General features: G+C 37.6%; 1 protein-coding gene across 1 annotated transcript in view; it reads right to left on the bottom strand.

The window, feature by feature from the left end:
* ACOX3 (acyl-CoA oxidase 3, pristanoyl) overlaps positions 1-11,766 on the bottom strand; it is a 35,927-nt gene extending 24,161 nt beyond the window's left edge. The window contains exons 1-6 of the mRNA XM_009328822.1: positions 11,594-11,766; positions 9,783-10,016; positions 8,635-8,706; positions 7,132-7,221; positions 5,365-5,508; positions 4,414-4,502 (exon numbers count right to left, since the gene is read on the bottom strand). Of these exons, the coding sequence (XP_009327097.1) occupies positions 4,414-4,502; positions 5,365-5,508; positions 7,132-7,221; positions 8,635-8,706; positions 9,783-10,016; positions 11,594-11,761 (797 nt within the window). The 5' untranslated portion in view covers positions 11,762-11,766. The remainder of the gene's footprint in view (positions 1-4,413; positions 4,503-5,364; positions 5,509-7,131; positions 7,222-8,634; positions 8,707-9,782; positions 10,017-11,593) is intronic.
* Positions 11,767-13,157: the final 1,391 nt, after the last annotated feature.

Below are 13,157 nucleotides of genomic sequence, written 5' to 3'. Positions count from 1 at the left end.
CACTGGCACAGGTTGCCCAGAGAGGTGGTGGATGCCCCATCCCTGGAAACATTCCAGGTCAGGTTGGATGGGGCTCTGAGCGACCTGATCTAGTTGAAGATGTCCCTGCCCACGGCAGGGGGGTTGGACTAGACGACCTTTAGAGGTCCTTTCAAACCCAAACTATTCTATGATTCTATGAAAATCTAAATAAGAGTTAAGAGGATAAATACTAGGAGACAAAATCCCTTTGAAAGACTAGACTTTCATTTTTTCTACCCTTAAACTAGCAGTAGCAGAATCTTAATGTATTATTGGCACTGATACTGAAATACTAACAAAGAAAAAAAATACAAATTAACCATTTAAAAGTCATCTCTAAATGCTTGGAGGTTGTGTGATGTATGCAATCTTCGCCAATACACAAGGAATTGTAGCTTTCAGAATCTGCAATCTCTTTCCAGGAGGGATTCTTTTACAGTATTTATTGCTTTTCTGCCCAAAAAATCCCCATTTCCTCTTGGGTGTTTTGTTTTCAGTATCCAGAAAACTGAATCTGGCCTCAGTGATTGCTAAAAAATGTCTTAGCATGTTGTATGTGCAGAGAGATTGATAACATTTTAATTGTACATGAAAGTTTGTTAAACAGCTAATAAAAAACTTCAGTTTTCCAAAGTCCATCATTATAATTAGATACAGCTAACGATTCTTCTTCCCCTAGAAAGATCCTTTACTGCCCTACGAACAATTCAGTTAAAATAGCTTTCTGTCTGGCAGTGGTTTGCTGTATCTTTGACAGCTTCATTTCACTAGTTCTTCCCTTATAGGTTTTGTCTGCTCAACAAACTGCTTACACATTATCAGTGGATATAGCTGAATGAGCTCAGAGCATGTTTTACAAAGACGGGCATGTTAAGCACCACTCCAGAAACATAATTATAACTGATTTTCAAACTCTTCCCCATGCAGATTCAGTTGGGTATCGTTTCTATTTTTGGAGTGGGGAAAGCAGCAGTTTGCTGCTAGTTACAACTGGACATGAAATTGGTACACCACCAATTCAATGGCAATCATTTACTGATGTGCACTGCAGTAATGGGTAATTTTGGTAATGTTACATTAGCCAGGGTAGACAAAAAAAACCCCCAACAAAATGGTAGAAACAGAAATGCACATCAGCACTTACCCCAAGCTCTTGCTTTATGTCCCTTCTCTAATGCCTGCCATGTGTTTTATTGAAAAGCCCCCGGATCCCAAATACAAAGAGTTTTTTTCAGCGGTTGTTATTTTTATCTTAGCTACTTCCATTTTGGGACCTCAGTGAACAGCACATTTCAAAGACTGCCAGAGCACTAGCAACAGGTGGACATTCTTATATTATAAAAATAAAGACTGAAGCACTTGCATCCCCTGGTGGCAGTCTGATTTATTTTTCAGTAACAAAACCAGTCTAAACTCTCCAGAAGAAAAATTGGAGTTCTATTTTTAACCATTTATGCATTGTTTACACAAATTGTTGTAAATGACAGAGAGAAAAAAAAATATTTTAAAATATTTTAAACTGATTTTGTCTTTTTTGTCAGGGTAGCTGAAGCTATAAAGCCTTGCAAAACCCATGTGATTTTTGGACATTCCAATTATGAAGCTGTGAGAATTATTTGGAAAGACAGACTTAGAAGGAGCAGGCTAGTCAACTGGATTTACACTGCAAAAATTCCCACAGTACTTCTGAAATTCTTTCTCTTACTGAAAACATTACACTCTGTGTTAGCAGGAAACCAGCCTTCAGCCAAACGACCCAAGAGATTAATTGTTTTCCAAAGCCAGAAGGGACAACTACAATCACCTATTCTGTTCTCTTACACAGCATATTTTCAAGGAAGCTCTGAAATTTCTTCCCCATGTCCTACAGAAGTGTTCAGGAGCTTAACTCTCTGTACCCATATTGAAAATTCGTAGCATAAACTTCTTGAAGTGCAGGAACAAAATCTGATATCTCTACCAGAGATGTCAGACTCTGATCTTCGCTCTGACCATTTATCCTAAGTGTAACTACATGGAAATATATCTGATTTACTAAGTGTCTATGGTAGTTGAACCAGACTTCACACATACATTAAAAAAAATGGCAAAGCATGCAGTAGAGACTAACACTTGTAGTCACAGCGTAATGGAATGTTTTCTCATCACCACATACAACAGGCTTCTATAGTGCACAAGAACTGCAGGCTGTGCTTTCTCTGGGATAAGCTAGGATATAAGATTACTAAACTGCTTAGGAGAACACCTTGACAAGGCAGTGTCTGGTGACCCAGGATGAAATATCTCCCCGTGAATCTTGGCATTTTGGAGATCATACAACCAACGGTCCGTCTTCTGAGTGGCACAGCTTGTCCCCTCTGCAAATAAATGCAGAGCTATGAAGCTACTACCTCTCCAGTCCCCATCCAGGCCTTCATGTACCTGTGAGAAGCAATGTGTACAAGTCCTGACATTTTTGACAGCTCAGTGTGAGCAGGAAGGTTGCAAAGCAAAAACTAGTTCTCTAGTTCTTGTGAACAATGTTGGCATCTAGCCTCAGACCCCTCCAAAGAAAATAGCTGAGATAGAGCAGGAACACAGGCTCCTACAGTTTTCAGCTGAATGAAGGGTATCTATTCGTAACCTTGGGCTCCCTTGTCCCTCTCTCTTAATCTGCAGGTGCTGTCTTAGACTTAAGCTCTCTAGTGCAGGGACTGTCTTAATCCATACTTAAGAGATCTAGATCCATGACTGGGGCTCCTCAGGCACTGCTGTTAGCAGAAATAATAATATTTTTTTAAAGCAGTATATGCAAAGTAAACAGAAAGATTAGAATGCCCTATGACTGCTTTAAATGACATGTGATGTCATAACTAACATAAGGGATTCCATCTGACATTAAGATAGGAAGTTATTGGTATCTTATTTACAGTGTATTATGTGGATTATCATTTCAGATTATTCAGTTATTACCGATATTTTAAGAAATGCTCTATTTTTTCCCAGTAGATCAAAGCATAAATGGATTTTAAAATTATGTGTATTTGATGTTATGTGACAAGCACACTCTTCTTCCTTGTGTTGCACATAAAACTATGCTGCAAATTAAGAACGAACTGCAGAATTTGACCATTTCTACAGAAATATGAAGCTGAATTACATTTCGATTACTCAGGCCCATGTTGCTGTGCCATCTGGTGGCTACTAGTTTGTAATGCAGATGCAGGCAAAACCCACCAAAACCCAACCCCCTTCTTTTCCAGGCCTTTTCTCAATTTTTTACTCTATAAAACTTAATTTTCTATACGTTTTTTTTTCTTTATTTCGTCTGTGTCTTCAGGCAACAGAGCATCAATGAGAATGATCTTCATAAATATAAAAGTCAGTGCTATTTTTGCCACTACAGGCTATTTGGGACATCAGGAGGAGGCTGGTACAGACAACAAACTACAGAAGACCTATGACCTTCTGGAAAGCCAGTCAAAGCCATTACATTTGAAAGCAGGATGTCTATACTTTGTTTACTGCAATGGCATGTTACAAAGGACAATACATATATCTGTAATAAACTGAATCAACAGAACAAGGTAAATTTGAGGCTTAAAAGTGACCCCCCTCCTGCCTCCTTACTATTTTAGGTCTCTGTCTTTACACAGAGCTATGTAACTAATACAGGGGTTTAAATCATAATTTTTACATAATGGCTGTTTTAATGCAGAAATCTACTTCAATTTCCTTACTGTTTCTCCTCCCCATCAGATGCTTCTGGTTAGCAGAGACACAGTAAGGCCACTGAAGTCCATGACTCGGAAATGGAGCCCAGGTGCTTTTTTATTTCAACTGTACACAGAGAATACAGAAAAAAATAACTGAAATTCTCCTTCTCTTCTGCAGTGAACGGGATTAGTCCAGAAATCCCATGGTTTAAACAAGATACCTAGTTTCTCTACTGGGTCTCATTAATCTTACATCTTTACTAACAATAAACCTTGTCTGTGGACCTCCATTAGCCTTCCTGTGGGCTGGAAATTGAGAGACAAAATAATTACGGGCTTACACCCAGATCGGTGAAGAGGCTGATTAAATTCTTTACTCAGAACTTAATGGATTTTTGGGTTTTTTCATTATTATTGTTGCAGAGTCTATGACTGCAAGAATGCTTGGGGATATTCACAGAGTATCAGTGGCATTTCATATTCTAAAAAGTGAGACAAGCAGAAAGACTATGGTTATTCAGAGAGAAAATATTGAAATTCAAGATTTTTCAATCTGGGTTTTTTTTAGAAATACCAACAACTTAAAATGACTAGTGAATACCTCAGAAGTAAAGACAGAACTGACACAGGAGGATATTTGCACCACTACAGTGTGATATAATCTAGAATGTGTCCTCCTTCAAATGGATTGACTTACCCATTATCCAACCCGTTCTGCCCAAGTTTCTTTCCTACATCACCTACCATCACACCTGGCATTGGTAGGAGAGTTTTTGTGTCTCGAATCTGCATAGAAGTGGAAAAAAACATTAGTTCAGTTGAGGAACAATGAAAGTTATTGGTTGAACTTTTCAAACAGTGAAAATATTCCCAACTTGTATTCTGTTATTAATGCTAAAGAAAGCTCTGGTTTTTTTCAAGCACATAATCCTGGATATAACTTGTACTTATGTATCCTTTTATTCAGGACATAGATCCCTTAATGAAAATTACTTGGGCAATATGACACTAACTACATCACTGTGTTAAATATGCCTTAACACTGATGACTGCTCTCATCAGGCTAGCATTGAAACCTTCTTCAGGTGTACATAGACATAATAGGAATCTATGGAACTTTTACGTAACAATCAGCTTTGAGATATTCCCTGATTTTTTAATAAATTCTGCTGAGTCTGCAACTAGTTCATTTTACTATGTACAACTTCTCTACTGCATTGCCATATTTTCTGATGCCTTTAATCTTATAAACTGATCTCTGTGGTAGAAGCTTGCAGATTTCATGCAGATCAACCTGCAGCACTGGCAGACATAAATCATCTTAAGTCTCATCCAAGACTTTCAGGGCTTCATATAGCATAGGTTAGTTCTAACTATATAGGTAGCGTGATAATCTGGAGGCTTTTCAGCTCTTTTGTATTTTTCAGAATTTATTGCAGAAAACTGACAGTATAAAACTGGCTGTAAAACCATCACAAAATCAGCGAACATTTAAAAACAGTACACTTGTTACAATTCCAATAAATGTTGAATGCATTAATTAAAGAAATCTGCTGGTCAGATACAAATAACAGCGTAACAGAAAGCCTTTAATTTGAACCCACTCCCCCCAAAAAAGAAAAAAAGATTAGCAATATTTCTACCCTACCTGTACGATAAAGGAATGTAATCCTTGGCGCTGTCCATCAGGAGTATAGAGCTGGGCGTACACAACTGCATGAGTGGCATGTTTCCCCATATTACCAACCCAGAACTTTGCAGCTTCAAAGTCAGGAGTATTGATAATAAATTCCTGTAGCCAGGAAAGAAAGGAGCAAATGATATAAATCATAAAAATCAACACACGGCTTTTTTTTTTTTCATGACCATGGTAATGTTTTGAAAACATCCATTAACTGCCAGGGTTTCATTCTGTGCTCCACTCCAACAGCTGAGATCTCTCTTATTGTGTTCAACTTCGGAGACAATACACATAGGTAGGAAAAATTTAGAGCTGAAAAAGTTCATCACTTCATTGTAAAGCCTGAAATTCAGCCTTTCAATTGCTCATGTAAGCAGTTAATAAAAGTAAAGCAAAGTGATGGACTCAGAAGCATTTCCTAGATCTTAGGTTAAGCTGAGCTATGAGTCCACGTGAGGGACTTCGAGGGCTGTTTCAGCTGTGAGGGCTAAAACCTATGCAGGGATCACCTCCTTCTTACGCGGTTTTGTATGGAAAGGAAGCCTGGTTGACAGTGTGAAAGGCAGCACACTTCCCAGTTTGGACAACTAGGGGACCATGAGTAGTGGGAATTCTGAAGAATACTTGAATGCTGAAATTTAGACATAGCTTCAGCATTCAGATTTTTAGATTCCAGATAGTGTGCTTTCTGGATGTAAAGAAATCTGAACTCAGAACTTGGTGATCTTAACAAAGATTTAGTCATTTCAGTCACTTTTACTGCAGTGCACTCATCACTAGCCTAAAACTCAGTTTATTTAAATGGAACTTTTCATGCTGCCAATCTCACAAGTTTTGGTTGTTTTTTGTTCTGAAAAGGGATCTGATCGTCCATGTTGCATAAATGCTCACTGAATTGCTTGTATATGAAAAAATGCAGACTGGAATGTTGTCCTACCGACAAATATAAAATCTTATGTTTCAAATCTATGATTCTAATTTCTCATTCTTTTGAAGCCACTTCATAATGTGACATTGTTTGTTGACAGTAATAGCACCCAGTTCTGTATATTACAGTGCAATAAAATGCCACAGTCTCTGGGGGAGGTGATGACCCTACCTTCTTGGGACTGAATTCAACTTGGCATAAACCAAGCATGTAGATGACAAAGAGAGAGAGAAAGTTCTATTAGCCTCCCTTCCTAACTTCTATTTTCTTCTCCCTTAATGTAAATCTATGATGAGTTCTATTAATTTACTGAAAAAATGTTAGGACAATGAATTTATTTCTGCAGTAGTGCTGATTTCAGAAAACAAATTATTAATAGTAAGCACTATCCTAACGGAAAAAGCAGTTTATTGTTTTCTTCTTTGGGTCTCTTTGATAGTCTTGTTATATTTTTTTTTATTTCTTTTCGTCAGGAAATAATCCTGATCTTTGTACATAAAGCCTTCATATTTAAAGACAAAAGACAATTTAATCTGCACGTCCAATGACTCCTTAAAAGACACAACAAAGGAGAAGGATGCTATCCTTATTTTATATCACAAGCAGAAGAGAAAGCAAGAAAACAGGAATTGCTGGGTTTATTGTAAATGTTTATAATAATGTAAATATTTGACTTTTTTTTTTACATTTGGAATTGAACTTGACTCTCTCTTGTTAATCAAAGACATGCCTGAATCATTCTGTCCTGTTAGTAAATAACAGAGCTTAACAGTGTCAAACATTATTCCCGTGCATTAATGACTAACCTGAGTGCTATGATCAAATGTGGCAGTAGTCCGTATGCCTTTGGTATTACTTCCATGGCTGAGTTCAGTCAGAGCAAAACATCCAAAAATCTAAATAAGGAGATATAAGGCACAGTTCAAGACCACTTTATTGCAGCAATTAAAACTGTAAGATTTTCAACTGATTGCAAATTCAGCTGTTGGAAAGTAACTTGCAATTGCAAGAAACCAATCAAATGTAACCCTAAGGCTAGGACATCATGCCTGCAGTAGAGTAACAGGCATATTTTTCCTTTGCTGATGGCTAACTCATTCAGGCAGGTACAGATTATTACATCCACTGACTAAGTTTTCAGCCATCTGGGTTGAAAGCACTGTTGCGTGGTGAAAACTGGCAAGTCTGCTTGCACTACAAGCAGTTCTGGGAACTCCCAAAGTTAGGGGAAAAACAGAATGAGAATTATTTTTAAAATTGCAAATAGCCTACATTATTGAAGGGGATAAATTTATATCAGATCAATGTATGGATACACTTGGTTCTCAGCAGTGTTTAGGAACACTGCCTGCTTGAAGCCACACTGAAATGTGCATGCTGCAACCCCTCCCCCCAGACTGGTTTGGCCTGTAGTACATACTCTTCAGTAACAAACCTTTGAAAAGCAAGTAAGAATAAAAAAAAAAAACCTGAAGCCTCGGGCAAAGTTATTCTGACAAATACATATCCTAAGGCTGTTGCTTAGACAGAGAGTCACTAAAAGAATTCATCCTGATCTTCAGCATGGGGTATCCAATCCGATAATCACAGAATTTCAGAAAATTAAATAAGCAAGGAAGGTGAATGGTTGGCACAAAAAAAAAAAAAAGATAAGAAGTGATAAAAATAACAAAAGAAGCACGAAGCTCAGTTTGGGTGCGCTCAGCATATATATCTTGCAAAATCAAAGAGGGTCAGGCCAGACAGCGAATGCTGCCCACATGGCCAAATGGCATAGACAGGAGAAACTGTTTAGGATTGGTTCCTTCTATACCAGATAGGCTGCACTTATTCTGCGGCATACTTGGTCCTGAGTCTCCATTGGACTCCATGTGGTGTTTCTGTAGCATTAAGACATTATTATTTTCCATTTTATAGCATCATGACAAGGGTATGTGTTGCACAGTGTGTGATGTAGATGTGGGAGATGGGAGTGTTTGAGTGTGCAAAACTTGCTAGGGTACTCTTAAATGACTGTGGATGGAGACTAAACTGGTGAAGTGTCATCTATATTGCTTTTTGGGAGAAGTCCCCAAACTTTGCCTGCATGTTAGCTTGGACAGTCTAAAACAGAACCAGAAAGTGGCATAATAGCTAGCAGTGAGGATAGTCAGGGCTCAGTGCTTGAATCTGCTCCTTGGTCTTTTCTTTTGCTATTCAGAAGTACCTAGGTACGTACAGAGATCAGAAATAACACAAAGGTGCAGGTGGTGCCACAGTTCTGACAGTGCCCATTTCTCACAAGTTATAACAAAAAAAAAAAAAATTACCTCCATGCTATAAACTTGTTTCACAAAGTCTGCAAACCTCTTAGAAGCACTCAAAATTGTACCTGCAAATACCTGTAAAAACAGAGAATTATGAATTAAATCAGTGACCTCGTGATGGGAAGCACAAATTGCACATGAGTAATAATTTGTAATAGTGATTTCCATTAAAGAGACCAGGGAAAGTAGGCTGCACATTAAAGTACTACTTAGACTATAGCTGGAGGAGGTAAGTCAGGATTTGGAGGAGGTAAGCCGCAATTTGATCTTGTCAAGGCCCCTTTACAGAGGACTGAACTTTTCACAGCTCTAACCTATTCAAGCCTTCATTGCAAACTCTTAAAAATGCTTAATGAGCTCACTTTCCACTTGTCCTTGATGTCCCCTTGAGTAAAGTCGAACTTTAAGACTATTCTAGTTTGTTTTATTGCAAATGGATTGGGAACTGAAGGTAGCTGCTTCAAGATCAGACAAGAACACTGTTTTTAAAGCTACCTTCAGTTTTTCTAGATGGATATTCACATAACAAAACTATAATTCCCAGACCCTCCAAGCCACATGAATAGTAATAATTAATTAATTCAACTAATATTATTTGACCAGCTATGTCAAGTATTCTTTCTGAGACACTCATCTAGGGAGCCACTGATGAACAGAATCCCAGCCACTGATGTCAGTGAGAAACTTTACACTGGTTTCCATTCCTTCTGGATTTTGCCTTGAATCAAGACGCTGGGGGTTAGGCAAGGAAGTTTCTGATACCTGTTATCTGTAGCAAAGACATAGTCACCAAATAGGGCCCAATAACCAAGTTCTTTGGCTGCTACTGCCCTAGAGAGGAGGCAGAGGAGGGGACAAAAGAAGGTGGAACTGTAGGCATCAAAATATCTTTCTGTAGCTCTGTCTATACTGCTCCACCTTTACCTTCCAGGTGGGATTCCAGTAGAGACAGGGTTTAATGACAAAGATCTACTAACTTCATCCCACAGCTCTCTGATTCTTCTAAACAGTTAAACTGAATTCTATTTTTGAAAACAAAGGACCGGGAAAAGATATAACTTTAATAAAATAGGCAGAAAGCAACGGAATTATGGTATTACAAGACACTTAAATTGAAATATACACCACTATACCCTTTGAACTGTACTTACACCACAATGTAGGGAATACTGGAGACATGGAGACCAATCGTACATTCCTATACAGATGATCATATTCAATATCTTTAATGGGTTCTCTAGGATCTCTTGCTGAGTAAGAAAATCATACTCAAAGAGCCTTTTACAGCGCAGGAATGTCAGCTCCTGATATTTCTCACGACACAAATCTTCTCCAGGATGGTGTGCAAAGAGAGGATCACTTTCCAGAGCAGAGAAGATTCTGTTCTTGAGGAGGAAAAAAAATGACATGAGAATGTTAATCTAAAAGCATTAACAAAACAAGTTAATGTTCTTCTAGGGTAATACTAGGCCTCAAACTACAATTGTTTGATAGAAGATGTAAATTTATAAAGCCAAAACTCCAGAGAATTAAAAATATATTTAAATGGTCTGTCATTATATATACCGTTATGCAGTTAAATTTTATGAGAGCTCCTTTGTCATGAAATAGTAAGCGTGGGACTGATTCACTCTGAATGTAAGAGAACAGTATGGTAAAACTTACTTGCTTTTTATAGCAGCTTCATTATTTCACTATATGAAGCTGCTGGCAGGATGTAAAGGGCAATGGCCCTCAATCTGAGGATAAAGGTAAAACTCCAGGGGTTACATTCAGTTAGAAATATGCCATAATGGTAAAGTCATTAAGCTATCACAACTGCTCTGTTCCCAGATGAAAGCAGAAATGTACTCCATTTAATGGAACCATCATATGCAGCCATTCAATATGGGGATGTGCATCTTTTAATCTTTTAATTTGGATTTTTTTTTGTTAGATGATATACTATGGCATTTTTTTGCCTCAGATCTCTCTGTCTTCAAGATACCAACATCATCTTAATTGTCATTCACATAATTTAGAAAAAAAATGCAATGCCTTAGGCAAAATCTTTTTAAAAGGTTTTTAAAGTCCTTTCCTCCTCTCTGAAGATTATGACACAGTAAGAAGGAAGAAAATCAGATTTCCTGTGCTTTTCTTTGCAAGGTAGGGTCATTCCCTCTCTCGGGGTGAACAACACTATTTCCCATACAGCTTTGAAACTCCCTCAGACACAGAGCACTTGTGTTTTTTCTATGCTCTTAAGCATACCAGTCAGATGCAGAACAAGCCATTTTTTATTTCTCTGATCCACCTTCTAAGATTTTAATAATTATGGTGAATGCTCAAGATTAGCTTAAATCCATGTAAATCTATACCACCTTCAAAAAAGCCAGTTCTTTCTCCTCCTACATCTCCAAGTCACGCATTCCCACACCATCTCTTGGGCTGCAATTCATCTCTTTTTTGGTAGGGTTAGCTTTCAGCTAGGTAGGCATGCTAATCTGTCCAACTGCAATGCCACATAAGCATTAATGCAAGCACAGAAGATTGTAGGAAATTGTGTCAGGTCAAGGGAAGACAGAAATATTATGTTTGACAGTGGCATGAACTTAGCTCAGCTCAAGTGCATCGTAAAACCATGGGATATATGATTTAATGCAAACAGTACAGTAAAGAAATATGGTAGAATATAGTTCTTTCTCAGTTTGAAATGAACACTGAAGTTCTGTAATGTAGCACCTGCTGGTCTCCCTGTACTGATGTTCAGTAATGAAATAAGCCTTATGAGACAGCAAAGTAGGTTGCTTAAAAGTTCAGTTCTGTTCAATTTTCAAGAAAATTGGATGTGCAAAATCAATTTCTTCATGCTCCGTATCTACAGAGTATTATTAAAGTAAATAGTCTCCCTTTGAAAATCGCATACTTGCTTCTACTGATATCTCCAAAATTAAAACATGCTTACAATTCTTGCAAAGTTTACCTTAAGCTGGATGGTATCTTCACCATCTAGAAACACTGCCATCTCCTTCCAGTTGAAGGAAGCTTTCTTACGGTATTTGCAAAGCGGTCCTTTAGGGAAATCTGGTAGCAAAGTATCCCAGGAACTTTGGTTGCCAGTGGCTTCTTTCCGATTCAGTGTGGATGCCATTGTTAACTAAACTACACCAAACAAGAAAAGATACATCACGAACTGAAGCACCGCAGATGTCTAATTTTTAATAATAAAAAGAAATCAAAAGGGTTGTTAATTAAATCCATAGACTTGTTCAAATGTAGGAGTACAGCAGTGCAGAGCCAACTGAAAGCTTGCCCTTCCATTTTTCTAATTCAATTGGTTTTATATAAGTTTTTTTCTAATTGCTTTTATATAAGTACAAGCTAAGAAAAAAAAATGCCTCTGATCAAATGTAAATGAATTGCATGGTCTTTGTTATTAAAATATGAGATAAACCTTTTAAAATAAGCAAAATATGAAACAGGGACACTATTGGTTAATATTGCATAATAAAAAAGGGGGGATGAGATAAAAGATCCAGGCAAGAAAATAACATCTTAAATAACATAATGTGAATAATTGTTACCTCGCTTCTAACTTAAATGCAAAATAATAAAATATTAAAGCACCCAAACATGCATACGAAGTCCTGTTCAAATGCAGGAGATGCCTGTATTATTTCCACATTGCTAGTTAACTTTAAACAACTTTTAACTAAATGGCATGTTGGTTATATGATAAGGTTTGCTCTTATATAACTGAAATGATAAGCCATTGTTTGTGCATAAACATGAGACAGAAGACAACAGGGAAACAGCAGGAACTCTGCCCTTATCTTCCACTGGCTGAACATATGAAAGAGTTACGTGGGTAATAAAACCTTTATTTCACGTACACCAAGTGCAAGAAACAAATTTCTGTAAAATTCTGCACATTTGCATCTCCTTTGCCTAATTTAATCTTGTCCAGAACTGGGTTAGCTCCCACAGAACCACTTGGCTCTGTGAGCACTATGCTACATGGGTGTATCTGCCCAGGCCATCAGGAGTATGGCGCAGAAACATAAAGGTGGCTTTACATAGGGGAAACATAAACACTTCCAGCTCTGTATACTACTCCATTGCTTTGACATGGTGAACATTTCGAATTGTGAAACTAGAACAGTATCAACATGTTGTCCGTCACTAACATTGGCTTGACTAGAACAGGCGAATGGGACAAGCAGGAGGCCCTGTCTGCAATGGGTCTGTAGAAGGTACAGATTAAACCTGCATAAATGAAGTCAAATAAAACTATGACAGTTGTGACTTCTACAAAACACATAAAACCATAGGGCTTTTCTTCTACATGGATGATGCAGTTCTGGAAAATTGTAAGCACGCAGGTATGCACTTCTCTTAAGTGTCATATTTCCATACTCAAGAATAAATTTAAAATAAAACAAAGTATGAACTTTGCAACCACATTTAAACTTCACTTTTCCTTCTTTCTTCCCTAAAGTTTAAATTTTCCTTTCTGTTATGTGGTGGCTTATAACATCTTTTGTCTG

This window comes from Pygoscelis adeliae, unplaced genomic scaffold, assembly GCF_000699105.1.
Source record: "Pygoscelis adeliae isolate BGI_AS28 unplaced genomic scaffold, ASM69910v1 Scaffold66, whole genome shotgun sequence".
Classification (NCBI taxonomy): domain Eukaryota; kingdom Metazoa; phylum Chordata; class Aves; order Sphenisciformes; family Spheniscidae; genus Pygoscelis; species Pygoscelis adeliae.
This window is presented reverse-complemented; position numbering and strand designations above follow the sequence as displayed.